This window comes from Apodemus sylvaticus, chromosome 12 (genome assembly GCF_947179515.1).
Source record: "Apodemus sylvaticus chromosome 12, mApoSyl1.1, whole genome shotgun sequence".
NCBI lineage: Eukaryota > Metazoa > Chordata > Mammalia > Rodentia > Muridae > Apodemus > Apodemus sylvaticus.
Window position 1 is genome coordinate 21,401,114 of NC_067483.1, and position 26,099 is coordinate 21,427,212.

The 26,099-nt window shown below is 34.4% G+C and overlaps 1 protein-coding gene across 1 annotated transcript in view; it reads left to right on the forward strand.

The window, feature by feature from the left end:
- Cdh7 (cadherin 7) overlaps window positions 1-26,099 on the forward strand; it is a 144,514-nt gene that overhangs the window by 50,477 nt on the left and 67,938 nt on the right. Inside the window, exons 3-5 of the mRNA XM_052200311.1 lie at window positions 75-194; window positions 9,123-9,290; window positions 14,924-15,111. Of these exons, the coding sequence (XP_052056271.1) occupies window positions 75-194; window positions 9,123-9,290; window positions 14,924-15,111 (476 nt within the window). The remainder of the gene's footprint in view (window positions 1-74; window positions 195-9,122; window positions 9,291-14,923; window positions 15,112-26,099) is intronic.

The following is a 26,099-nucleotide window of genomic DNA, read 5'->3' on the forward strand; positions in this document are numbered from 1 at the left end:
ATTTCTCATAGATTCTGAGTTCTTCAGTGTCCTACTCAAGAATTTAATCCAAAGCCAATTTGGTTGTCACCTAGGGACTTCAGTGGTACAAGTGACAGCAACAGATGCCGATGATCCTACCTATGGCAACAGTGCTCGAGTGGTCTATAGCATTCTGCAAGGGCAGCCTTACTTCTCAGTGGAACCAAAAACAGGTATGAAATAATAATTGTATTTGTGGTAGCTGTTATTTATGTCTTGGATTATACTTTATATTTACTTTCTATTACTATAATACTAATAGGTCCTTTTTCATTCTGCTTTTCTCAGTATGCAAAATCACTAAAACTAAACTATTTTGAAGGAGTTATCACATATTTTATCCCTTTGCCTAGATTCATAAAAACACTAAATGTAAATGTAAAATGCCATTCACAACTATATTACATGTGATTCCTGACTTTATTAGGACATTTTTCATAATCTGCTTGCACATCTTAATTTTGTTTTCTATATCAATTTCATGTAAAATATTGGATAGTTCATAATTTGAAACAAGCAAAAAGTTTTTCTGCAACATAAAATAGGAAGTACATAAAACCAAACTTAAAGATGTTAGTTCACAGGAAAATTAGACAAAAAAAGTGAAATACTAAATTAAAAACAATGTATTTTTTCATTTTGTATTAAATTATTAGAATATTTATATAGTTGTCTTTGCTGTAGCTTAGTTCTAATCAAAAATAGTAAAAAATTGAGTGATAGACTATGAAGGATTATTTTCATCATAAAATGTTACTTTTCTCTCCTTGTTTAAAGACTGGTTTGTATCAATATTTTAAATTTCCCTCATTGAATATTTTGTCACAAAAAGATGTCACCATAAGGATGATTCTAGTTGACTATTTTAAAGGCAATGATTCTTTGATCATATTTCCTAAAGTAGACATATTATTACATTCTCAAATCAAAGCAAGGGCAAATATATTGAATGTGTTTGTGAATAATAGTTATAATGTACATGAGAAGTAAATGCAATTTTACTCAGTCATTAAAATTTCAATACAATTTATAATGCATGATACGGCCAAGGTATATCAAAGCAATCACAAAGTTTAGAAAATATCTGAAAACTTTGATAGAATAGAAATGATTAAATTTAATTATTAAGGCTAGTGTTGAAGATGAGTAAGTAAAAGCATTTGGTTTTGCTATGAGTCATGTAAGTGTAGAAAGTGTGCATGTTGAACTGAATGTTAGATTAACCAAACTCAAACACCCACCATGCTCTTAATTTATCTAACCTTCTCCCAATGGCATGGACTTTAGCCTTGCCATAGATTGTGGAATTTTTGTCTGACCTGTTGAGGTTAAACAACACTACTTGGTATATGCCATGGGATTATATTATTCATGCTGACAAAAGAATATACAATTTTACTTTCAATATATAAGAGACTCTGTTTTAATGATGGTGAAAAACATATTTTTGATATTGTAGTCATGACCAGTCTTGGGATAACTCTTCCTACAACTATTAATCAGACAATTTTTTTGTGAATCTTCATTCATTAAACTGCTTATACTATCCACGTATGCTTTTTAAAAATATAGTTACATATTTTTGTGGTAAAATAAAAATTTCTAATCCTCTATGTCTAGAGAGTCTGTATGTTGTTAATTAGGAGAGGAATAACATTTTTCCATTTCTTCAAATTTCAGGATTTTATAGAAGATAGTGGAATTCCAACTGAAAAAATATGTTGATAATTTGCTAATTATAGTGTAGTAGTAATAGACTCAGGCAATTACTCTTAGCTGTGCTGTGTAAAGTTTCTTAAGTGATAAGAAAGTAGCTAAGTTTATACCTCATAGTGCTTGTGCCATTAATGCAGTGTTTATTCACCATACAGATGCCTAGAGAGCAGCCATATTTTCTACTGTTGTTTCAAAAACACATATTGTGTGTAGAAGAAAAAAATTAATACAGACAACTTGCCTAAAGATGTAATACTTGTATGAATGTATTTGATATATAACAGGGTTATATAATTTTCAGTCCAAAACAAAAGTAGCCCATTTTAAGTTTGCTTTGAATTGTTACAAAATTCCACAGAAATTTAAACTAAATGAGCACATAATGTTACTTAACAATATCAAAGCCAATGCATTTCCTTTAGTCAGGGTCAATTCTGAGTTAAAAGTTTTAAGAGGAACAGAAATGTGCAGAGATGTAAGGAAAGGCTATCCAGAGCCCACCCCATGATGCGAACAATTCCATCTGCAGACACCAAAACATGACACTATTGCTGAAGCCAAGATGTGCTTGCAGACAGGAGCCTGATATAGCTGTCCTTGGAGAGGTTCTTCCTGCACCTGACTAAGGCAGATGCAGATATTCACAGTCAACTAGTGGACTGAGAGAGGGAACCACAGTGGAAGAGTTAGAGGAAGGACTGAAGGAGCTGAAGGGGATTGCAACCCCATAGGAAGAACAACAGTATCAACTAACTTGACCCCTCAGAGCTCCCAGGGTCTAAATCACCAATGAAAGAATATACATGGACAGGTCCCTGGCTCCTGCTACATATGTAGGAGAGGACTGCCTTGGCTGTCATCAGTGGGAGGAGAAGCTCTTGTTCCTATGGAGGCTTGATGTCCCAGAGAAGGGTGGATGCTAGAGGGGAGAGGTAAGAGTGGGTGGGTGGGTGCAGATATACCTTCTTAGAGGCAAAGGGCAGGGGGTTGAAGTGGGAGAATTCGTGGATGGGAGACTGGGAAGAAGAAACAACATTTGAAATGTGAATAAATAAAATGATTAATAAACTAAAAAATCTTTCAAAGCCATGAAGCCAGCTCAGGAAAAATAATTCAATTCCAATATTCATTTGCTACCTGGTAGTTGTTTGGATTTAGTTTAAATGTGTATGAAAAGTTTCTCTCCATGCATGTCTGTGAACTATATGGGCATACCATGCACTGGAAATGAATGTATAGATGAGTGTTATCAATCAAGCAACTATCAGGAGTAACTTATGAACCATTTATCCAGTTCCCATTGAAAAGTTCTTTCTGGAATATACTACTTATGATGATGTATTAATACTTGCCACATGTTATGTGAGGACTTGTTTTAACTAAATTTTATGTTAATAGCTCAATATAAGACCTAAAACTTCTACCTATATGCCTTCCATCTATGTCTATTCTCTGATGTTATTTACACAATGGTTTAGACACAAGATTTTTCTCCCATGGACCTGCAATATCCTCACATCAGGTATGCTGGCTGGCCCAGTGATTCCATGGATTTGCCTGTCTTCACATCCTCAGTGCTCAATACAATGTGTGGCTGTTCTGTATGGGATCCTGGAATCAAGGCAAGGGGCTAATACTTGCTGGCCCACCAGACAAGAACCAAGTGTTCAGGCAAAAGAGCCTTCAGTACACATTTCACATTCAAATAATCACTTCCAAAATATGAAGCCCAAGTTAAAATTTAAGAAGAAACATGGACCTCAGGAGTAGATTAATCTTTTCTATGTCTGCTATATAGTAATTATATAATTGTATTTTATAGTTTTGGATTCCTTTCTTTTCCCAAGAAGCATTTCAGGTAAAAGCATACCTTTTTCATAGTAAACTCATGCTTTTGTGTAATCTCAAATAACTGAGAAGAGTGACAATATATCAGTGAGAAATGTAACAGATTTGAGCTTATTACCTCTTTGGGGAATTAATTCCTAATTAACATTCTCTTACCATTTATTCTCGGAGATGTTTGCTCAAAGCTACAAGCTTTAAGGGCTATAGTATTTTGGTTTCTATGTTCCTTTAAAATATAAGTTTCAAGATCCAGTCTTATGTACCTATCTGAAAGAATTGAAGACTGCTTTATCAAAGACTTATTTCATCATGGCCCTATTTCAGAATTGCACAAATCCTGCTGGTTTGCTCTAGTTTGTTCTATTTCTGAGGCTCTATGGATATATTCCTGAATAATCACAACATTTACATCTCATAGTTCCCATTGTTTTATCCAGTCTATTTATCTTCCCAAGATAAAATCTCACAATACATATTCCTAAGTATTCCTATTTTGTTCTCTTTGTTTGACCTCGACTTTTATTTCCTAATTACCTGTTGCTCATTACAGTTTTTTTTTTCTTTTTTAAATTCATTTGGATTTCACCAGTTCTGTTTTTCTATGCGAAATGAGTTTCTGGGGTTTATTATGCTTAAGAAAAAGTAATGCTAATGTTGGAGAGTTTGGTTCAGATTGGTACAACCACTCAATCAGTCTGGCGGTTCCTCCAAAAACTGGGCACCTCACTTCCAGAAGATCCTGCTATACCACTCCTGGGCATATACCCAGAGGACTCCCCACCATGTAATAAGGATACATGCTCTACTATGTTCATAGCAGCCCTATTTATAATTGCCAGATGCTGGAAAGAACCCATGTATCCCTCAACAGAAGAGTGGATGCAAAAAATGTGGTATATCTACACAGTGGAGTACTATTCAGCCATTAGAATTCATGAAATTCTTAGGCAAATGGATGGAGCTAGAAAACATCATACTAAGTGAGGTAACCCAGACTCAAAAGGTGAGTCATGGTATGCACTCACTAATAAGTGGATATTAACCTAGAAAACTGGAATACCCCAAACATAATCAAATGAGGTACAAGAAGAAAGGAGGAGTGGCCCCTTGTTCTGGAAAGACTCAGTGAAGCAGTATAGGGCAAAACCAGAATGGGGAAGTGGGAAGGGGTGGGTGAGAGGACAGGGGGAGAGAAGGGGGCTTACGGGACTTTCGGGGAGTGGGGGGCTAGAAAAGGGGAAATCATTTGAAATGTAAATAAAAAAATATATCAAATAAAAAAAAGAATTATAATAGTGAAGGGCAGCAAAAAAAAAAAAAAAAAGAAAAAGAGAAAAAAAGAAAAAGTGATGCTTACAGAGGCCACCATTGCTACCCAATTTAAGTGCACATGAAGGACGGTTGTCTTTTCACCTGTAATTTGGCACCTCATCATATTGTGTTAATATATGTAGTGTTGTAGATGTTTCCTAGGGGTGTACTGTTTCTAAACATCATGTAGCTTAACAGCCATGTGTCTAAAATGAAAGAGGTAGTAACTATTTCTAATTCTAAGTAACTAATTCAAAGGCTTATAACGTATATTGACAGACTCTGGAAATATAGCAGGTGAATATATTCAGTTCAGAGTCACATATAATGTTGCTATTCACAGATCTATATTCACATAACATTGTTTTTTAAGTAGGTACCAAAAGAACTGACATGAAACGCAAGTCAAGACAAAGGAAAGAGGCAGATAGCATGATTATCTGATATACTGTACTTGCAGATGAAGTCATTGCTAATACCAGTGGCTTTCTTTCAAGATGGAGTATTCCTATTTGACAATCATGACATCGAGTGACTTTATGACCTTTACCTCATACATGTATTATTAACTACAGAAATAACAAAGAAGATGATATGTCCAATTTTTAATTTTATGTTCTTAGGGTAGTCAGAATGATTATATAAAATAAAAGCAGTCAGGATGCATGAGGGGTGCAAAATTAGTCATTACCAAAGGAAATGAGCATAGTACCTTGGTGCTTACAGGAAGGTAGTTTCCAGTAAAAGTGAGAAAACTAGTGTTTCAAAACTGATAATAAAAAGTTAATATTAATCTCCTAAGAATATGGTTTAAATGCTATTTAGTTGTACTGAGGCCAAGCAATTGATCATTCATAACTTAAATATCTCTGACCTTTGTTCCCTTTGACAATGAGTTTTTTGAAACAAAAGAGAGTTTGCAGAAAGATTGCAATCTCTAAGTTATCCCGACACTGTGACTGACTACAGAAAAAAAAAGATTCTTACTGGTTAAATATGATCGCACTGAGAAATTATAAGACACAGTAACTGAATAAGCCATCATAGTTTGTGGTACACTAGAAAATCATGATAATATTTTCCCTCAGATTACAGAAGAGACACTTGTTGAACAAAAGTAAATACATATTCATACCTTCTCTTTGTGTCTATTATGATAATTTCTGAAAGTGAGTTATGAATAAATCAAAGTTTCTTAGAGATGGAAAATATTTTGTCATGCATAAAGTTCAGATTTTATGCATTAGTTTGAAATAAGACATGAAAAACTAAAAAGAAAGCAAAATATTTTCCTGAAGTACTAATGATAGATTTATTTTTCACAACATATGATTTAATAAATGATTTCTAAATATTTTTATTTCATAATATTGCCATAGAATATAGGTATCCAGTCTTATCAGAGTAACAGCTTATATCTCATTATATTATAAATTTCTTAATTTATATTATAAATTCTATGTACCTCTATGAGTGTGTGACTACAAAATTATTGTCAAAATGAAAGTTTAACATAATGTCTAAGGATACTTTTCCAAATCTTAGTTTGTAACTTCAGGTGAACAAATTAAAAATCACTAGAAATGAAGTATTGTTAGGTATGAGTATCTAAACTCAAGTGATTTCTGTTGTTTTATTCCTGTTTAGTAGCTCAGGAAATTGGGATTTGCATCTCCCACCTGTATTCAGTTAGTTCTAAGCTTTGTAATTATTTTACTATTGGGAGATTGCTGTTAATAAGTCAATTAGAGGTATAATGAGTCAATTAGAGGTGTGAAAAGTAAGCAGGTAACTTTGATGTCCAGATTCTATAGTAATGATGCTGTAATTGCTTCAAAACTAAAGGCACTAAGTAAACCTCAGAATCATTTTCAGTTGTAGTGTGTGTGTGTGTGTGTGTGTGTGTGTGTGTGTGTGTGTGTGTGTTATGCATTCTTGCATGTATATGAGCCCACATGCATATGAAAGTGTATATACTTGTATTCAGATACACATGTGGAGGCATCAGGTTGACAGTGGCTTCTTCAAACTCTACTTTTTTATTGAGGAAAATCTCTTAATGACCATGGAACATGCCAGCCATTTCTACTCTTCTAGCTTTTCAGCTTGAGCCAACATTCCAGGCCTCTGTCTCAGAGAGCTAGGATTAATGATGGCTGCCATACTTGCTGTAATTCACTGTAGGTTCTGCATATCTAAACTGGTCTTCATTCTTACAAAACAAGACTTTATTCACCAAACAACCTCATCTACATCCCCAAATTTCTTTTTCTGATCATGTGAAATATCGCCAACTTGTTTTTACCACAGTATTTTGCACAGGTCATAACAGATACACATTAATATTAGAAGAAAAAATGAGAGATGAACAGAAAAAGAACACTGAAACTATGGATAGAATTTTTTGGAAAATAATTAATTTTTTCATGCAAATGAAGCATGTTGAGCCAAATCCTTAAGATTACTAGTTATTAAGAAAAACATTACACAAAACTTATTTATAAGTAAAAACAAGAACAAATGGTGTAAGCACATTAGGTTAGAATTCATAGAATAAGAAAGTTTCTTTGGAGATTTTCATACTGAGTGAGGCCCATTCTTGTTTTGCTATAGATTTTGATATGCAGAAAAACATGAAATATTCATAAAATCATTGCAGTTCATAAAGGATACTTTTTATTAGATACTTCGCACATGATGTTGAGCAAACAACATTGTTTTCACTTTATTACCAAAGTAAATAATAAGTATGCAGAACACAGAAAAGCCACTAATGAGTTAATTTGTGATGCTCTCCATGTACCTCTTGTTCACAGTTATACAAAATATGCACAGTAAATGTGTTTGATGTTAAAAAAATAAAATTTAGCCTATGTGAGTAGGTGTTATTCAAACAAGTATGCATAGAAGTGCTGCAAATGTGATGCATATACATACAGGTGTGTTTGTGAATCTGTTTATGTTAGACAGAATTAGATACAACATAAATATTGTTATATTCATTTTAAATGACATGCTACCTGCAGTCTTGGTACCTGAAAATAAGTTATTATATGTGTTTGGAGCGGGAGAAAAGAAAGGACAAATTCATTATCATATCCTTTTATGTTCTCATTATTAGAAATAAGACAGACACTTTATTTGTAAATTGCTATCCATTTTCCTATCTTTATTTGAAAGTTTTAGTTGTTTTGCCCACCCTGTGTTCTTTTAACCTCATGGCATTTGGGACCAAAACTGAGACAGAACATACACTGAGAAGCAGAAAAGACTCTTGGATGTTTGTGATGTTCATGATGATCATGATTTCTGAGATAGAGTGTTCTAGGATGTTGTGCAGCTCACTGGTATTAAGCATTAGCAGTCCTGAGCAACTCAGATCAACTGTTCTGAATCTCAGGCATGTGGAGGAATTTCTTTCTCCTGGCCATGTAGTTTTGAATTTCGGAAACCAAGTTTCACTTTCCAGACAAGTTGTCCTGGAACTCACTATTGCCTAAGAATAGTCAAGGTGGGAGGCTAACCTGGCCAGTTTCCTTCTCAACCTTCTTGGATGCAGAGGTTAAAAATAGAGAACACAAGAAGTGAGAAAGAATAAGTTCACAAATGGAAGGAATATTCCCATCTTTCCTATGAGTCATGAGGGTTTTTTTTTTTTAACAATTCTAAGTGTGCATTCTGTGTGTGTGTGTGTGTGTGTGTGTGTGTGTTTGAATTCCCCCATTATCACTATAGCAAATACCAGCTACTCAAATACTTGAAGGTGTGCTATTTAGCATGCAGGTGAGTTTATAATGAAGTTAGAGGTTCTTTCCATTCTCTTTGACAGCTATATTAGATATAGCCAGTTAACATCCCAGAAGTATAAAGTCAGCTCTGCATCTATGAGAGATTTGGAGTATCTTGGCTGAGTAGATGCTTAGCCAGCTCATATAGGTGTGATTCAGAGTAACAAAATCTAGAAACAGAATTTTCAAAGCAATACAAAGAAGAGTGCATTGTACTATTTTCTCTGCATTTTAGTAGGTCATGCAAGTATAAATATGCATTCTTTGAATGTTGTACAGGTATTCATGTGAACTATAATGCCTCTTTTGTCTTTAAACTGAACTGACATAACAAAACAAGCCAAAAAACTAAAGAGTGACATATCACATTATCGATGTTTGTTGCTACTGTAACGCAATGAGTCATGGTGTGCTTTACTGAGATTTAAAATCTTACAGGAGTCATCAAGACTGCCCTTCCAAACATGGATAGAGAGGCTAAAGACCAGTATTTGCTTGTCATTCAGGCAAAGGATATGGTTGGCCAAAATGGCGGACTGTCTGGAACCACCTCAGTAACCGTGACCCTAACTGATGTCAATGATAACCCACCTCGCTTTCCACGAAGTAAGTAATTCAAGGCAATAACTAATATAAAAGAAAATGTTTATAACATTTTTTTCAAATGCTTTTAAACAAATAATTATAATAACTTTCTACCAAATTTGCAATTCATCAAGTACCTATTTTAATCACACATTGGAATAGCAGACTAATACAGAGATGCTATCACAGCCTCATACTTCTCTCTAAATACAATAAAATTTAATTTGAATTTATGTTTTCAATGCTGGATAAATTTTCTTTGTAATTCTGTATTTATATTTATCAAAAATTTTATTTTATTTTTGCTTCTAAGAGTTTAAAATTGTAATCAGTTTCAAATTAATTTTTTTTCTTTTTTTATTTATTTATTTTTATTTACATTGCAAATGATTTCCCCTTTTCTGGGTCCCCACTCCCCACAAGTCCCATAAGCCCTCTTCCGTCCCCCTATTCTTCCATCTACCCCTTCCCACTTCCCTGTTCTGGAATTCCCCTATACTCATGCACTGAGTCTTTCCAGAACCAGGGCCCACTCCTCCATTCTTTTTGGACATCATTTAATTTGTGGATTATGTCCTGGGTATTCAAAGTTTCTAGGCTAATATCCACTTATCAGTGAGTGCATACCATGATTGATCTTTTGAGACTGGGTTACCTCACTTAGTATGATGTTCTCCAGCTCCATCCATTTGTCTAAGAATTTCATTGTTTCTAATGGCTGAATAGTACTCCATTGTATAAATATACCACATTTTTTGTATCCATTCCTCCGTTGAAGGACATCTAGGTTCTTTCCAGCTTCTGGCTACTACAAATAGGGCTGCTATGAACATAGTAGAGCATGTGTCCTTATTGCATGCTGAAGAATCCTCTGGATATATGCCCAGTAGTGGTATAACAGGGTCCTCAGGAAGTGACATGCCCAGTTTTCTGAGGAACCACCAGACTGATTTCCAAAGTGGTTGCACCATCTTGCAATCCCACCAGCAGTGGAGGAGTGTTCCTCTTTCTCCACATCCTCGCCAACACCTGCTGTCTCCTGATTTTTTGACCTTAGCCATTCTGACTGGTGTGAGGTGAAATCTCAGGGTTGGTTTGATTTGCATTTCCCTAATGATTAATGATGTTGAACATTTCTTAAGGTGTTTTTCAGCTCTCCAAAGTTCTTCATGTGAAAATTCTTTGTTTAGCTCCGTACCCCACTTTTTAATGGGGTTATTTGGATCTCTGGGTTCTACTTTCTTGAGTTCTTTGTATATATTAGATAATAGCCCTCTGTCGGATTTAGGGTTGGTGAAGATTCTTTCCCAGTCTGTTGGTTGACGTTTTGTCCTTTTGACAGTGTCCTTTGCTTTACAGAAACTTTGTAGTTTTATGAGGTCCCATTTGTCAATTCTTGATCTTAGAGCATAAGCTATTGGTATTCTATTCAGGAACTTTCCCCCTGTGCCCATGTCCTCCAGGGTCTTCCCCAGTTTTTTTTCAATTAGTTTCAGTGTGTCAGGTTTTATGTGGTGAACCAATACACCTATGGTCACTTGGTCTTCGACAAAGGGGCTGAAAGCATCCAGTGGAAAAAAGATAGTCTTTTCAACAAATGGTGCTGGTTCAATTGGAGGTCAGCATGCAGAAGAATGCGCATCGATCCATTCTTATCTCCTTGTACCAAGCTCAAATTAATTTTTATATAATTAACATTTTCATTCCACAAATTGATGAGATTCATCTCACTATAATCATATGCCCATTCTATGCTTTTTAAATGGTTTTTCAAGACAGGGTTTCTCTCATTCTATACTTTTAATCCTGTCATATACAACTCACTTTCCTTTTACAATGGTACCACATCCCTCTCATAAAAATACAAAGGTGTAAAAATAATGCAATCCAAAACATCAGAAATCCACACACTCAGATGCTCTTCTGGACAAAGTGTTTTTTGACAGATCCAGAAATAAAGAAAAATAAAGAAAAATACAAAGTGCACTGTTTATAAAATTGTTTTGTCCTACATTTTTGTGTTTGTAATATGTGGGATTTTTTAGAAAGTTAAAAACTGTTTCATTCATTCTTTCCTTCCTCTCTTTATCCTTTTTTATTTTTCTTTCTTTCTTTCTTTCTTTCTTTCTTTCTTTCTTTCTTTCTTTCTTTCTTTATTTCTCTGACAATTGTGTCACATGTATAATCTCTCATGGTAATAGTCTCCATCATCACCTGCTCTTATTCCTTCCTCCTTCCTCAGAAGCCACTTCTTCCAAAGAGTTCCCTCATCCTTTTGTTTGTTTGTGGCCAAGTGTATTTATATTGCATTGTCTAATTGAACATGGGTAAATGGGTAGATAATTACTAGTTTAAGGTCACTTGCCAGTGGCTACTTTAAGAAATAGGACTCCTGTCTCCTCAGCAACCCATATGTTTATCTCAAAACTTAGAGTCTAGGAGGAGCAGTACAATGTTTCAAAAATGGTTGTAAAATAAAAATATTGAAATCAATTCATCACCAACAAACAATATGAAGCATCCAAGTTGGATAATATTTAAACTTTTATTGCTTTTTCATTCCAATAAGATATATATATATATATATATATATATATATATATATATATATATATATATATATATATATATACATAAAATAATGATTCCAAAAAGCCCTATGCTTTTCATTAAAAACAGTCCTTTATGTCTTTGAAGGTGAAATGGTTTTAGAAAAGAAACAAAGCTCTTGCTAGCTTAGTTTTTGTGTGAAGTGACTGTTGTACTGTAAATCTAGAGAAGTAATGATATTAACATATTTAGATTCTATGCTTCTTATGCCATTTTGACATGGAGCCCAGCTTTTCCAATGTTTCATTGCTTTTCCTAGATTCTAAAGTAAAAAAAAAATATGTATTTTTTCTGTTTTTCATTTTACCCAGGTTTTCTCCATAATTTACTTACTGTTATATCTTTAAAAATTTGAATTTTACTAAAGTCAAAGAATTTTTATGTGTACAAGGAATCTATTAAAAATGTAACACATGTATTGCAATCATTTTGGAAATTTCAGTATTCAATCTTTCAAATAAAAGACATTCTGTTCCCTGTATATGGCAAACCAAAAATTAGGAATGAATTTACAACCAATAGAATATAAAGAAAGGTCCACGGGCAAGAAAAATAAATGATTAGAAGAAAATTGTCAAGGTACATATTTGTGGGTATTGATCCAAATATTTCTACATCTGCCTCTCAAAATACTTAATTTTAAAGGGGATAAAAAAGGATTCTTAAGAATATGAAATTTGTTTCTGTATGTAATTCCTTTTTCTTTTTTCCTCCCTTTATAAAGAATTTTACTTATTCTTTCATAATATTTTGTCTGAAATCATGGTTACATAAGACAGAGATTCCACTCTTTTATCTCTAAAAGATATTAATGAAAAAAGACTTATATTTCCATTCCACAGCCTCTTGCCCAGTTTTCTAGAAGTTTCTTTGTAAGAAATACCAAAAATGAGAAAATTAACAAGATAGACAAACACATAGCCAAACTAGCTAGAGGGCATATAAACAATATCCAAATTAACAAAATCACAAATGAAATGGGAGACAGAATCAAAATTCAAAAAATAATCAGATCTTACTACAAAATTCTATATTCAATGAAACCAGAAAATATAAATGAAATGGATGATTTTCTATTCATATATGAGGCACCAAGTTAAATCAAGGTTAGATGAACCATCTAAACCCGCCCCATAATTCCCAAGAAAATAGAAGCAGTCATTAGAAATCTCCCAACCTTTCCAGAACAAGGGGCCACTCCTCAGTTCTTCTTGTAACTCATTTGATGTGTGGATTATGTTTTGTTCTGGAAAGACTCAGTGAAGCAGTATATGGCAAAACCAGAACAGGGAAGTGGCAAGGGTTAGGTGGGAAAACAGGGGGAGGGAAGGGGGCTGATGAGACTTTCGGGGAGTGGGGGTCCAGAAAAGGGGAAATGATTTAAAATGTAAATAAAAAATATCAATAAAAAAAATCAAAAAAAAAATCTCCCAACCAAAAAAAGGCAAGCACCTTAGCCGGGCAGTGGTGGTGCACGCCTGTGATCCCAGCACTCTGGGAGGCAGAGGCAGGCAGATTTCTGAGTTTGAGGCCAGCCTGGTCTACAAAGTGAGTGCCAGGACAGCCAGGGCTATACAGAGAAACCCTGTCTCAAAAAAATAAAATAAATAAATAAATAAATAAATAAATAAATAAATAAATAAATAAATAAAAAAGAAAGAAAATTAAAAAAAGGCCAGCACCAGATGGTTTTAGTGCAGAATTGTATCCGACCTTCAAAGAAGACCTAATACTAATTGATATTTCTCAAGCTATTCCAGAAAATAAAAACAGAGGGAACACTTCCAATTCCTTCCATGAATCCATAGTTACACTGATACATAAACTACAAAAATTCCCAACAAAAAAAGAGAACTTCAGAACAGTATCCTGTATGAATATCAGTGCAAAAATACTCCATAAAATTATCACAAACCAAATTCCAGAACACATCAAAATGATCATTCACCATGATAAAGTAGGTTTCCTCCCAGGAATGCAGGGATGTTTCAATATATGGAAATCCATCAATGAAATCTAGTATATAAAATCCAAACTCAAAGGAAAAACTCATGATCATCTCATTAGATGGTGAAAAAGCCTTTGACTAAATACAACAACACCATTTGTGTTAAAAGTATTGGAGAGACCAAGAATTCAAGGTTCACACCTAAATATAGTAAAAGCAATATACAGTAAACAAATAGTTAACATCAAATTAAATGGAGAGCAATTCAAAGCAACCCCATTAAAATCAGGGACAAGATAAGGCTACCCACACCTTTCTACCTACTCAAAATAGTAATCAAATTTCTAGCCAGAACAACTAAAGGGAAGCAAATAGGCAAGGATGGAGTCAAGCTATCATTATTTGCAGATGATAGGATAGTATACATAATCAACCCCCAAAATTCTACCAAAGAGTTCCTACAACTAATAAACAACTTTATCAAAGAGGCTGAATATAAAATTAACTCAGCCAGATCAGTATCCTTCCTCTACTCAAAAGATAAATGGGCAGAGAAAGAAATTAAGGAAACAGTATTCTCCATAGTAGTCACAGATATCAAAATGTCTTGATCATCACTCATCAAAGGAAAAATATCAAGAAGAGATTTCAATTCTGGTCATAAAAAATTAAATAAATTTCAATGTTAGCTTATCAGTAATAACAACCATATTAGGCATGCATTTGAACCATTGTACCAGGAATTATTTTATTGTTTAGTACAATCATGGTGATCATTGTATCTAAATGACATATTTAGAAATTGTACTTCAATTATTGGTTTAGCTTAATTACTAAATGAAACTTATTTCTTACATGTAGATATACAGCAATGGAGATTCTAACTTGTCTTCAGGCCATTTGTTCCTGTCACTTGTTACTGTTGCATCATCGACTCAAATTTGTTGAGACTTCATGAAACTTGTCATTATTTTTAGCTTGCCTTACCTTTTATTTAATGTGAAAACAAAAAATAATATATAAAATGAAAAAAACAGAGTTCCTAGCCCAAGTAAGTTAGAAGATTTCATTATTTCTTTATTCTGAAATTTTACAGGATCTTACCAGTATAATGTTCCAGAATCTTTGCCTGTGGCGTCAGTTGTGGCCAGAATCAAAGCTGCAGATGCAGATATAGGAGTCAATGCAGAAATGGAATATAAAATAGTGGATGGTGATGGACTGGGGATTTTCAAGATATCTGCTGACAAAGACACACAGGAAGGAATCATTACAATACAAAAGGTAGTGTTTCCTTTGTTATGACTTTCATGAAAGAATGTGCCAGACACACTGTTATACAAAACCATTGCTATTTAATTTTTTGTATGATAGGGTATGTATTTATATTTAGGTCTCAACATCTTATGCAAATTTGAATAACATTTTCAAGAGTACCTGTCAATTCTGTTCTCTGAATAAAAACTATGGTTATCTACAGTGCCGTGCCAATTAGATCACTGTCAAATTTTAATATTAAAGTACTCAGAAAGATAATTACTACTTTCTTGAGTATTCTCCTAATAGGCAATAAATTTTACCCCAATTTTTTCATGTAAGACAAATAAAATTATGTACCATATATGAAAATAATATACTTAAGAGAAAAAGTGAGGAAGTCTTGTTGCATAATCAACAACTCATTTTTTTAATATGTAGCAGTTATTATTGGAGGAATTTATAATAGCAAAACAGCATGTGAAGTTTTGAAGTCTATTTTAGTCTATCCTTTACATAAAAATATTGATGAAATAGCATTATAGTAGGAAATAATATTTCCCTGTGTTGGCATAATCAAATTTGCTGGCACCAATCTCTACATAAGTGTGGGTAATATTAATTTTACTCTCTTTTCAATGTTGTGTATGAAATTTGGCAAACTGCAGTAAAGAAAAACATTAACAGAATTGGTTTCAAAATAATAAACTAATATAATATCAAATACTTGAAATGTTAAAAATTTTGAGACTCACATATTGGCATGCATATTTGGCTTAAAAACACATGTTCATAACTCTGTAATTAATAGACACTGATAATTTACAAACCAATAATGAAAGTTATAGTTTAATTGTTTTATTAAGGCATATGTTTGATTTCAAGCCAATAGGCAAAATACTTCTGCTTTGTATTTCTAGTGGACAGATACTGTTTTAACTCATAATGCAATGATCTTTGTACGAAAGTTTTAATAAGTAGGATAGACCAACTGTTTGCAAAATGTTTTCTTTTGTTGTCTTAAACAAAAGGAACAAAATAAGCTATACTTCTGATGAAAGATTTCAAAAGATATATAAAATCAGTATGGACATATACAAGAATTTGAAAATATACTGAAGACATTTTAATTGATCATATTAATGTGTATTATAGATCTTGATAGGTAGATTACATAGTAGAAAAGGTAAATTACTCCAAAAAGAATTTCAGATAAATGAATTGCTATAAATAATTGAAATTATAACTGGCATGGAATATTAGCTCAGTAACAGAACATTTAAAATTTATCTTTAATTTTTTTATTTTTTCCATGTTTTTTTTCTTTAAAGATTTATTTACTTATTTAATGTATCTAAGAACACTCTATATGTCTTCAGACACACAAGAAGAGGGCATTTGTCAGATCTCGTTACAGTTGGTTGTGAGCCACCATGTGGTTTCTGGGATTGAACTCAGGACCTCTGAAGAGCAGTAAGTGCTCTTAAATTCTGAGCCATCTCTCCAGCCCTATTTATTTTAAATTACACCTTTTATTGAATATTTTATTTATTTACATATCAAATGTTATCCCTTTTCCAGGTTTCCCCTCCACAAACCCAATATCCCATTCGCTTCCCTCTGATTCTATGAGGGTGCTTCCCTACCCACTGACCTACTCTTGCCTCAACTCCCTAGCATCACCCTACACAGGGGTATCAAGTCTTCACAGGACTAAGGGCCTCCCATCCCACTGATGCGAGATATGGCCTTCTCTGCTACATATGCATGTGGAGCCATGGATCTCTCCATGTGTACTCTTTGGTTGCTGGTTCAGTCATTGGGTACTCTGGAGGATCTGGTTGATACTGTTGTTCTTCCTATGGGGTTGCAAACACCTTCAGCTCCGGCAGTCTTTCCCCTCACTCCTCCACTGGAGTCCCTGTGCTCACTCCAATGGTTGGTTGCAAGCATCTTCATCTGTACTGATCAGGCTCTGGCAGATACTCTCAGATGAAGGCTATATCAGGCTCCTGTTGACAAACACTTCTTGGCATCAGCAATATTGTCTGGGTTTGGTGTCTGTATATTGTTGTGTGTGTGTATGTGTGTGTGTGTGTGTATGTGTGTGTGTGTGTGTGTGTGTGTGTGTGTGTGTGTGTGTATGTGTGTGTGTGCCATGTGTGCTGGCCTGAGTGGAACCATCTCTGGGTATATGTATGTGGGTCTTCCATGTGGTATATATAGTGACTTTCAAAATTAGTTTTCTTTGGACACTATGTGGACTCAGGTTCTGGTCCTCAGGTTTGGCAAGAGGATCCTAAAGCCTTTGAATAAAATTGCTAGCCCAAATTCTCAATTTATAAATTTTAAAATAATATCTGTGCATTTTAAAAATATTAAAAAGTAGACTAAAATGAGAAACTTCTCACATTAAAGCATTAAGTCACTGAAATGAACTTGAAAGGGAAACACATTTTAACAAATACTTATGTAAATAATTCAATAGGGAAACTTCCATTATCAATGGCTATTAATATCTGTCAGTAATAACTTAAAGTTACTTAGTCATATTTCATTTCTGGATAGTTACTTAATATTTTGAAGGTGTAATTTATTCCAGAAAAATATGAGAAAATTATTAAATGTCTCACAATGGAAGAAGCGGTAAATTACTTTAAAGAGAATTTCAAATAAATGACATTATGCTTCTTTACTTCATTAAGCAGTTTAGAAGTCCTTAAATGAAAAAAAAAACATAAAATTAAATGTATTATCTATGTTTCCCCAAACCCTGTTATAATTTTATAACAATGACATTTATTGAGAATGAAATATTATGAGATAATTGTCAAAGAATTAATTCATACTATGTATTTTGAGTTTAGTAGAATAAGTTCTGTTATACATTAATGTACTTTATAGTTAACTCTGTTGCATTGAGAAGGAACTCATATAAATACAGAAATACTTTCCCAAGAAGTTTCTTTCTTTTTTTTCCACCAAGAGCCATCACAATGACATTTCTGAATACCATTGGCAGACCAGGCTAGAAATCTGATTTTATATATATATATTATTTTCTATGTTCTATGTTTACATTCCAAATGATTTTCCCTTTCCCGGTTTCCCCCTCCCCATAAGTTCCCTAAGCCCTCTTCCCTCTGCCCATTCTCCTATCAACTTCCTCCTACTTCTCTGTCCTGTTACTCCCCTACAATGCTTGAACAAGCCTTTTCAGGATCCAGTACCTCTCCTTCCTTCTTCTTGGGAGTCATTTGATATGTGAATTGTGCCTTGGATATTCAAAGTTTCTGAGTTAATATCCACTTATTAGCGACGGAATTCCATGAGTGTTCTTTTGTGACTGGGTTACCTCACTTAGGATGATATTTTCTAGATCCAACCATTTGCTTAAGAATTTCATGAATTCATTGTTTTTAATTGCTGAGTAGTATTCCATTATGTAAATATACAACATTTTCTGTCTCCATTCCTCCAATGAGGGAAATCTGGGTTCTTTCCAGCTTCTGGCTATTATAAATAGGGCTGCTATGAACATAGTGGGGCATGTGTCCTTATTGCATGCTGGGGAATCCTCTGGGTATATGCCCAGGAGTGGTATGGCAGGGTCCTCCAGAAGTGTTATGCCCAGGTTTCTGAGGAACAGTCAGACTGCTTTCCAGAGTGCTTGTACCAACTTGCATTCCCACCAGCAGTGAAGGAGTGTTCCTCTTTCTCCACATCCTCATCAACACCTACTGTCTCCTGAGTTTTTAATCTTTGCCATTCTGACTGGTGTGAGGTGAAATCTCAGGGTTGTTTTGATTTGCATTTCCCTAATGACTAATGATGTTATAAACATTTCTTAAGGTACTTCTCAGCCATTTGAAGTTCTTCATGTGAAAATTCTTTGTTTAGCTCTGTACCCCATTTTTTAATAGGGTTATTTGGCTCTCTGGCGTTTAGCTTCTTGAGTTCTTTGTATATATTGGATAATAGCCCTCTGTCGGATTATTGGTTGGTTAAGATTTTTTCCCAATTTGCTGGTTGCTGTTTTGTTCACTTGACAGTGTCATTTGCCTTACAGAAACTTTGTAATTTTATGAGGTCTCATTTGTCAATTCTTGATCTTAGAGTGTAAGCTATTGGTGTTTTGTTCAGGAACATTTCCCCTGTGCCCATGTCCTCAAGGATCTTCCCCAGTTTCTTTTCTATTAGTTTTAGTGTGTCTGGTTTTATGGGGAGGTATTTGATCCACTTGGAGTTGATCTTAGTACAAGGAGATAAGAATGGATCAATTCACATTCTTCTGCATGCTGACCTCCAGTTGAACCAGCACCATTTGTTGAAGAGGCTATCTTTTTTCCACTGGATGCTTTCACTTCCTTTGTCAAAGATCAAGTGACCATAGCTGTGTGGGTTTGTTTCTGTGTTTTCAATCCTATTCAATTGATCTGCCTGCCTGTCACTGTACCAGTACCATGCAGTTTTTAACACTATTTCTCTGTAGTACTGCTTGAGGTCCAGTATACTGATTCCCCTGGAAGTTTTTCTACTGTTGAGAATAGTTTTAACTATCCTGGAATTTTTGTTATTCCAGATGTATTTGAGAATTGCTCTTTCTAACTCTATTAAGAACTGACTTGGGATTTTAATGGGGATTGCATTGAATCTGTAGATTGCTTTTGGTAAGATGGCCATTTTTACTATATTAATCCTGCCAATACACAAGTAGGAAGATTTTTCCATTTTCTGAGGTCTTCCTTGATTTCCTTCCTCAAAGACCTGAAGTTCTTCTCATACCGATCTTTCACTTGTTTGGTTAGAGTCACCCAAAGATACTTTATATTGTTTGTGGCTATTGTGAAGTGTGTCATTTCCCTAATTTTTTTCTCAGTCTGCTTATCCTTTGCATATAGGAAGGTTACTGATTTTCTTGAGTTGATTTTATAACAGGCCACTTTGCTGAAGTTGTTTATCAGCTGCAGGAGTTCTCTGGTGGAGTTTTGGGGTGCTTAAGTATACTATCATATCATCTGCAAATAGTGATAGTTTAACTTCTTCCATTCCAATTTGTATACCTTTGACCTCCTTATGTTGGCTAATTGCTCTAGCTAGAATTTCAAGTAGTATATTGAAAAGATATGGAGAGAGGGGCAGCCTTGTCTAATCCCTGATTTTAGTGGGATTGTTTCAAGTTTCTCTCCATTTAGTTTGATGCTGGCTACCAGTTTTCTGTATATTGCTTTTACTATGTTTAAGTATGGGCCTTGAATCCCTGTTCTTTCTAAGACTTTTAACATGAAAGGATGCTGAATTTTGTCAAAAGCTTTTTCAAAGTGTAATGAAATGACCATGTGGTTTTTTTTTTTCTTTGAATTTGTTTATGTAGTAGATAGCATTTATGGATTTCCATATATTGAACCATCCCTGCATCGCTGGGATGAAGGCTACTTGATCATTGTGAATAATCATTTTGTTGTATTCTTGGATTCAGGTGGCAAGAGTTTTATTGAGTATTTTTGTGTCAATATTCATAAGGGATATTGACCTGTAGTTCTCCTTCTTTGTTGGAACTTTGTATGGTTTTGGGATCATCGTAATTGTGGCTTCATAGAATGAGCTGGGTAGTGTTCCTTCTGTTTCAATTTTGTGGAATAAATTAAAGAGTATTTGTGTTAGGTCTTCTTGAAGGTTTGATATAATTCTGCACTAAAATCATCTGGTCCTGTGCTTTTTTTGGTTGGAAGACGTTCTATGACCCCTTTTATTTCTTTAGGGGTTATGGGACTGTTTAGTTGACCTATTTGATCCTGATTTAATTTTGGTATTCAGTATCTATCTAGGAAATTGTCCATTTCTTCCAGATTTACCAGTTGTGTTGAATATAGACTTTTGTAGTAGGATCTGCTGATTTTTTTAATTTCATCAGTTTCTGTTGTTATATTTTCCTTTTGATTTCTAATTTTGTTAATTTGGATACTGTCTCTGTGCCCTTTGGTTAGTCTGGCTAAGGGTTTATCTATCTTATTGATTTTTTCAAAGAACCAACCCCTGTTTTGTTGATTCTTTGTATGGTGCTTTTTTGTTTCTACTTGATTGATTTCATCCCTGAATTTGATGATTTCCTGTCTTCTTCTCCTGGCTGAATTAGCTTCTTTTTGTTCCAGGGCTTTCAGTTGTGCTGTTAAGCTTCTAGTGTATGCTGTCTCCACTTTCCTTTTGGAGGCATTCAGCGCTATGAGTTTTCCTCTTAGCACTGCTTTCATTGTGTCCCATAGATTTGTGTATGTTGTATCTTCATTTTCATTAAATTCTAAAGAGTCTTTGATTTCTTTCTTTATTTCTTCTTTGACCAAGGTTTCATTGAGTAGAGTGCTGTTCAGCCTCCATGTGAATGTGGGCTTTCTGATGTTTTTGTTGATATTGAAGACCACTTTTATCCCATAGTGGTCTGATAGGAGGCATGGAATCAGTTTGATCTTCTTATATTTGTTGAGGTCTGTCTTGTAACCAATTTTATTGTCAATTTTTGAGAAGGTACCATGAGGTGCTGAGAAAAAAGGTATATTCTTTCTTTTTAGGATGAAATGTTTATATATATATATATATATATATATATATATATATATATATATATATATATATATATATATTAAATCCAATTGGTACAATGCTTCCATTAGTTTCACTGTGTCCCTGCTTAGTTTTTCTTTTCTTGATCGGTCCATTGAGGAGAGTGTTGTGTTGAAGTTGCCCACAATTATTGTGTTAGGTGCAATGTGCGCTTTGAGCTTTAGTAAAGTTGTTTTTACTAATGAGGGTGCCCTTGCATTTGGAGCATAGATGTTCAGAATGGAGAGTTCTTCTTGGTGGATTTTTCCTTTGATCAGTAAGAAGTGTCCTTCTGTGTCTCTTTTGATGATTTTAGGTTGAAAGTCAATTTTATCTGATATTAGAATGGCTACTCCAGCTTGTTTCTTGAGACCATTTGCTTGTAAAATTGTTTTCCAGACTTTTACTCTAAGGTAGTGTTTGTCTTTGGCCCTGAGGTATGTTTCCTGTAAGCAGTAAAATGTAGGGTCTGTTTATATATCCAGTCTGTTATTCTATGTCTTTTTATTGGGGACTTGAGTCCATTGATGTTAAGAGATATTAAGGAGGACTGATTATTACTTCCTGTTATTTTTGATATTATTTTTATATTTGTGTGGTTATCTTCTTTTGGGCTTGATGAAAGAAATTTACTATCATGATTTTTCCTGGGTGTAGTTTTCCTACTTGTATTGGTGTTTTCCACCTATTGTCCATTGTAGGTCTGGGTTTGTGGAAAGATATTGTGTAAATTTGGTTTTATCATGGAATATCTTGGTTTTTCCATCTATGTTGATTGAGAGTTTTGCTGGATATAGTAATCTTAGCTGGCACTTGTGTTCTCTTAGAGTCTGCATGAGATCTGCCCCAGATCTTCTAGCTTTCATGGCCTCTGGTGAGAAGTCTGGTGTAATTCTAGTTGGTCTTCCTTTATATGTTACTTGGCCTTTTTCTCTTACTGCTCTTAATATTCTTTCTTTGTTTAGTACATTTGGGGTTTTGATTATTATGTGACAGGAGGTATTTCTGTTCTGGTCCAGTCTGTTTGAAGATCTGTAGGCTTCTTGTTCGTTCATGGGCAGCTCTCTCTTTAGGTTAGAGAAGTTTTCTTCCATAATTTTGTTGAAGATATTTGCTGGCCCTTTAAATTGTAAATCTTCATTCTCATCTATGCCTATAATCCTTAAGTTTGGTCTTCTAATTGTGTCCTGGATTTCCTGGATGTTTTGGGTTATAAGCTTTTTGCTTTTTGCATTTTCTTTCATTGTTGAATCAAGGGTTTCTATTTTATCTTCTGCATCTGAGATTCTTTCTTCCATCTCTTGTATTCTGTTGTTGATATTTGTGTCTATGGCCCCTGATTTCTTCCCAAGGTTTTCTATCTCCAAAGTTGTCTTCCTTTGAGATGTCTTAGTTGTTTTACTTCTGTTTTTAGATCCTGGATGGTTTTACTCAGTTCCTTCACTTGTTTGCTTATATTTTCTTATATTTCTTTAGCATATTTTTGTTTTCCCCTTTCATGACTTCTGCCTGTTGACTCAATTTCTTCACTTCTTTAAGTGACTTTTGCATTTCTTTTTTATTGACTTCTGTCTGTTGACCCATATTCTCCTGAATTTCTTTAAATGATTTTTGTGTTTCCCTTGTAACAGCTTCTAACATTTGATCTGTTTTCTCCTGAATTTCTTTAAGAGATTTATTTATGTCTTTCTTGTATTCCTCTAACAGCATCATGACCAGTGATTTTTAAATCCAAATCTTGTTTTTCTGGTGTGTTGGGATATCCAGGACTTGCTGTTGTTGGGGAGTTGGGTTCAGATGCTGTCATATTGCCTTGATTTCTGTTAGTAAAGTTCCTGTGTTTGCCTTTTGCCATCTTGTTATCTCTGGTGTTAGTTAGTCCTGCTTTCACTGGCTGGTGCTTGAACCTCCTGTGGGCCTGGTCTAACCAAGGGCCTTCCTGCAGGTCTCAAGCTCCCTGCATGATAAGTGCCCAGGCAGCTCTAGAGCTGTCAGGCCCTTTCCTGGCTGAGCTGGTTGAGCTGCCTGTGCCCAGATGGTGGCTGGCAACCTAGGACCACCCATGGGGTTCTGTTCAACTGTGGGACTCCCTGCTGGTCAGCCACTTTCCTGGCTGAGCTCTCAGAGTCAAGATGGCCCAAGAAGTTTCTTTCATTGATTTTCTTTTCATTTTCTTTCCTTTTGGAAATCTCATTGTAGATTCACCTCATTGAAAAGAACTTGTATTTTCACAAATTAGAACCTTAGATAAAATAATTCTTCCTCTTAGGACATTTCTATTACCCTCTTTAGAACTGGAACTCTGTCTTTAAAAGTATAAACTCTTTTTACATTAAGTATCTTGGCTGAAACATAAAAGCTCCTTTGGTGTTTGTTTGTTTGTTGGGTTTTTGTGTTTTTTGTTTTGTTTTGTCTTCTTTTTCTAAGAAGCTCATCATGATTTTTGTTTTTGTTTCATTTGCACTATTTGTGTTTGTGTTTGTTTGTTTGTTGTTAGTATTGTTGTTTTGCTTCTTTTATTGTTCTTTTCCCCTGTAGAACTGTGTAAGTGTTGTAATAACAGTGACACAAAATGAATGCTTTGCTGACTGCCTTAGTATTTTCTCTGACAAACATTATTATGTTACTTTTAAATTTAGCCACATTGGAGTTTGCAAGACAAAGTCATAAAGCATCTAAATCCTTTATCACATTTTAATCTTAATAGCTACTAACCCCCTTCCCTCTGGAGTCCTCTACTCCAGAAAACCCTACAGCAAGCATATCTCTTTATCTTCTGTTTTCTCTAATCCTGATTAAAATTGCCCATTAAGCTCTGTTTACAGCATTTTAGGGCATTTCTTGCTCTGATAACTTAACTCTTCATCTTCAACTTAGTTGTAGAAGAAATAACTGTTGTACCAGTTATTTCTCTCATTGCTGATAGACAGCAAGCAAGAAAAACAAATCAAGAGTGAAGGCAATTTTTCAATCCCTAAAGCCATCCTTTTTAAAATAATTGTTCTTCAGCTGGGCTGTGGTGGCGCACACCTTTAATCCCAGCACTTGGGAGGCAGAGGCAGGTGGATTTCTGAATTTGAGGCCAACACGGTCTATAGAGTAAGTTACAGGACAGCCAAGGCTACACAGAGAAACCCTATCTCGAAAAAACAACAACAACAAAAAAATGTTCTTCCAAAAGTAAAGGCAAGTTGCTTCTACAATTTTGACTGGTTTGAAATAATCTACTTTATATTAATAAAACATTCATAAAATTAATTTAATAGAAATAGTGAAATGATTATTATGGTGAAATCTAGACAGCTGATATTTTTAACACTTTTAACATTTTAAAACAATTGTTCATCTAATAGTATCTGTACATATGAATGAGACTTCCCTTGATGACAGCAATAAAAGTACACGAACATCAATAACCTTAATATACTTACATTATTGGAACATTCATATGAGCTTCTTGCCATCATTCTGACCTGAAAGCTGCAAATTTGTCTGAATTATAAATAGAAGCTCTATTTTTATCTCATCTTAAATGCTCTAACAGTGTCATAATGTCTGTGGACCTTTGAGATCCGAAACTACACTCAGACCCAGATGTGCTAAGCCATTAAAATCTATGTTTTCTTTTTCAGAAGAGAATCTTTTCTTACATTTTGTAACTGAATTTGTACTGGAGAATACTCAGCATTCAAAATTTATATTCTTTAGATTTCTACAATCTTGGATAACATCTACTTGTGCACTTAAAGTGTAGTTTTTTTCATTTTTATTTATATTCATACCAATGCATTGATGAAACAAGGCCTATGTTTCACCTCCCAAAACATATCAAGAGACAATGCAAAACTCATGGACTTATCATAGCAATGAACTCACCTAATGCCTATGATTTTTTTTTAAAGACAAGGTCTCTCTGTATAGCCCTGGCTGTTCTGGAAGTCACTTTGTGGTCCAGGCTAGCCTCAAACTCAGAAATCCACCTTCCTCTGCCTCTCAAGTGCTGTGATTAAAGGTATAGGCCACTACTGCCCAGCTCTCAATGATCTCTTTTAAGAAACCTCAAGGCATTGTCTGTAAAAAATGAAAAGGCTGTTTCTTGCCCATATTCTGAATACAACCAAGGATTTCTAAAATAAAAATATTAATTCAACTTTATTGTTCCGGTGACTACTTAAAAATATTCCTAAGTTCATCAGTGAAACACTATAGGCAGTTCCTCAATATAATCCACTTGTGAACAGATTTTCCAGGTCCTTCCAGATTTCAGAAAACATTTACAACCAGCTAAACAATGTGCTACACACTTTCAGATAAAGACATATTTTTTTTCTTCTGCTCAATACAAATATGCAAATATTATCTTACATTGTAGTACTGGGATTCTGGTTTCCATTTAGTTATTACAGTTTGATGATAAG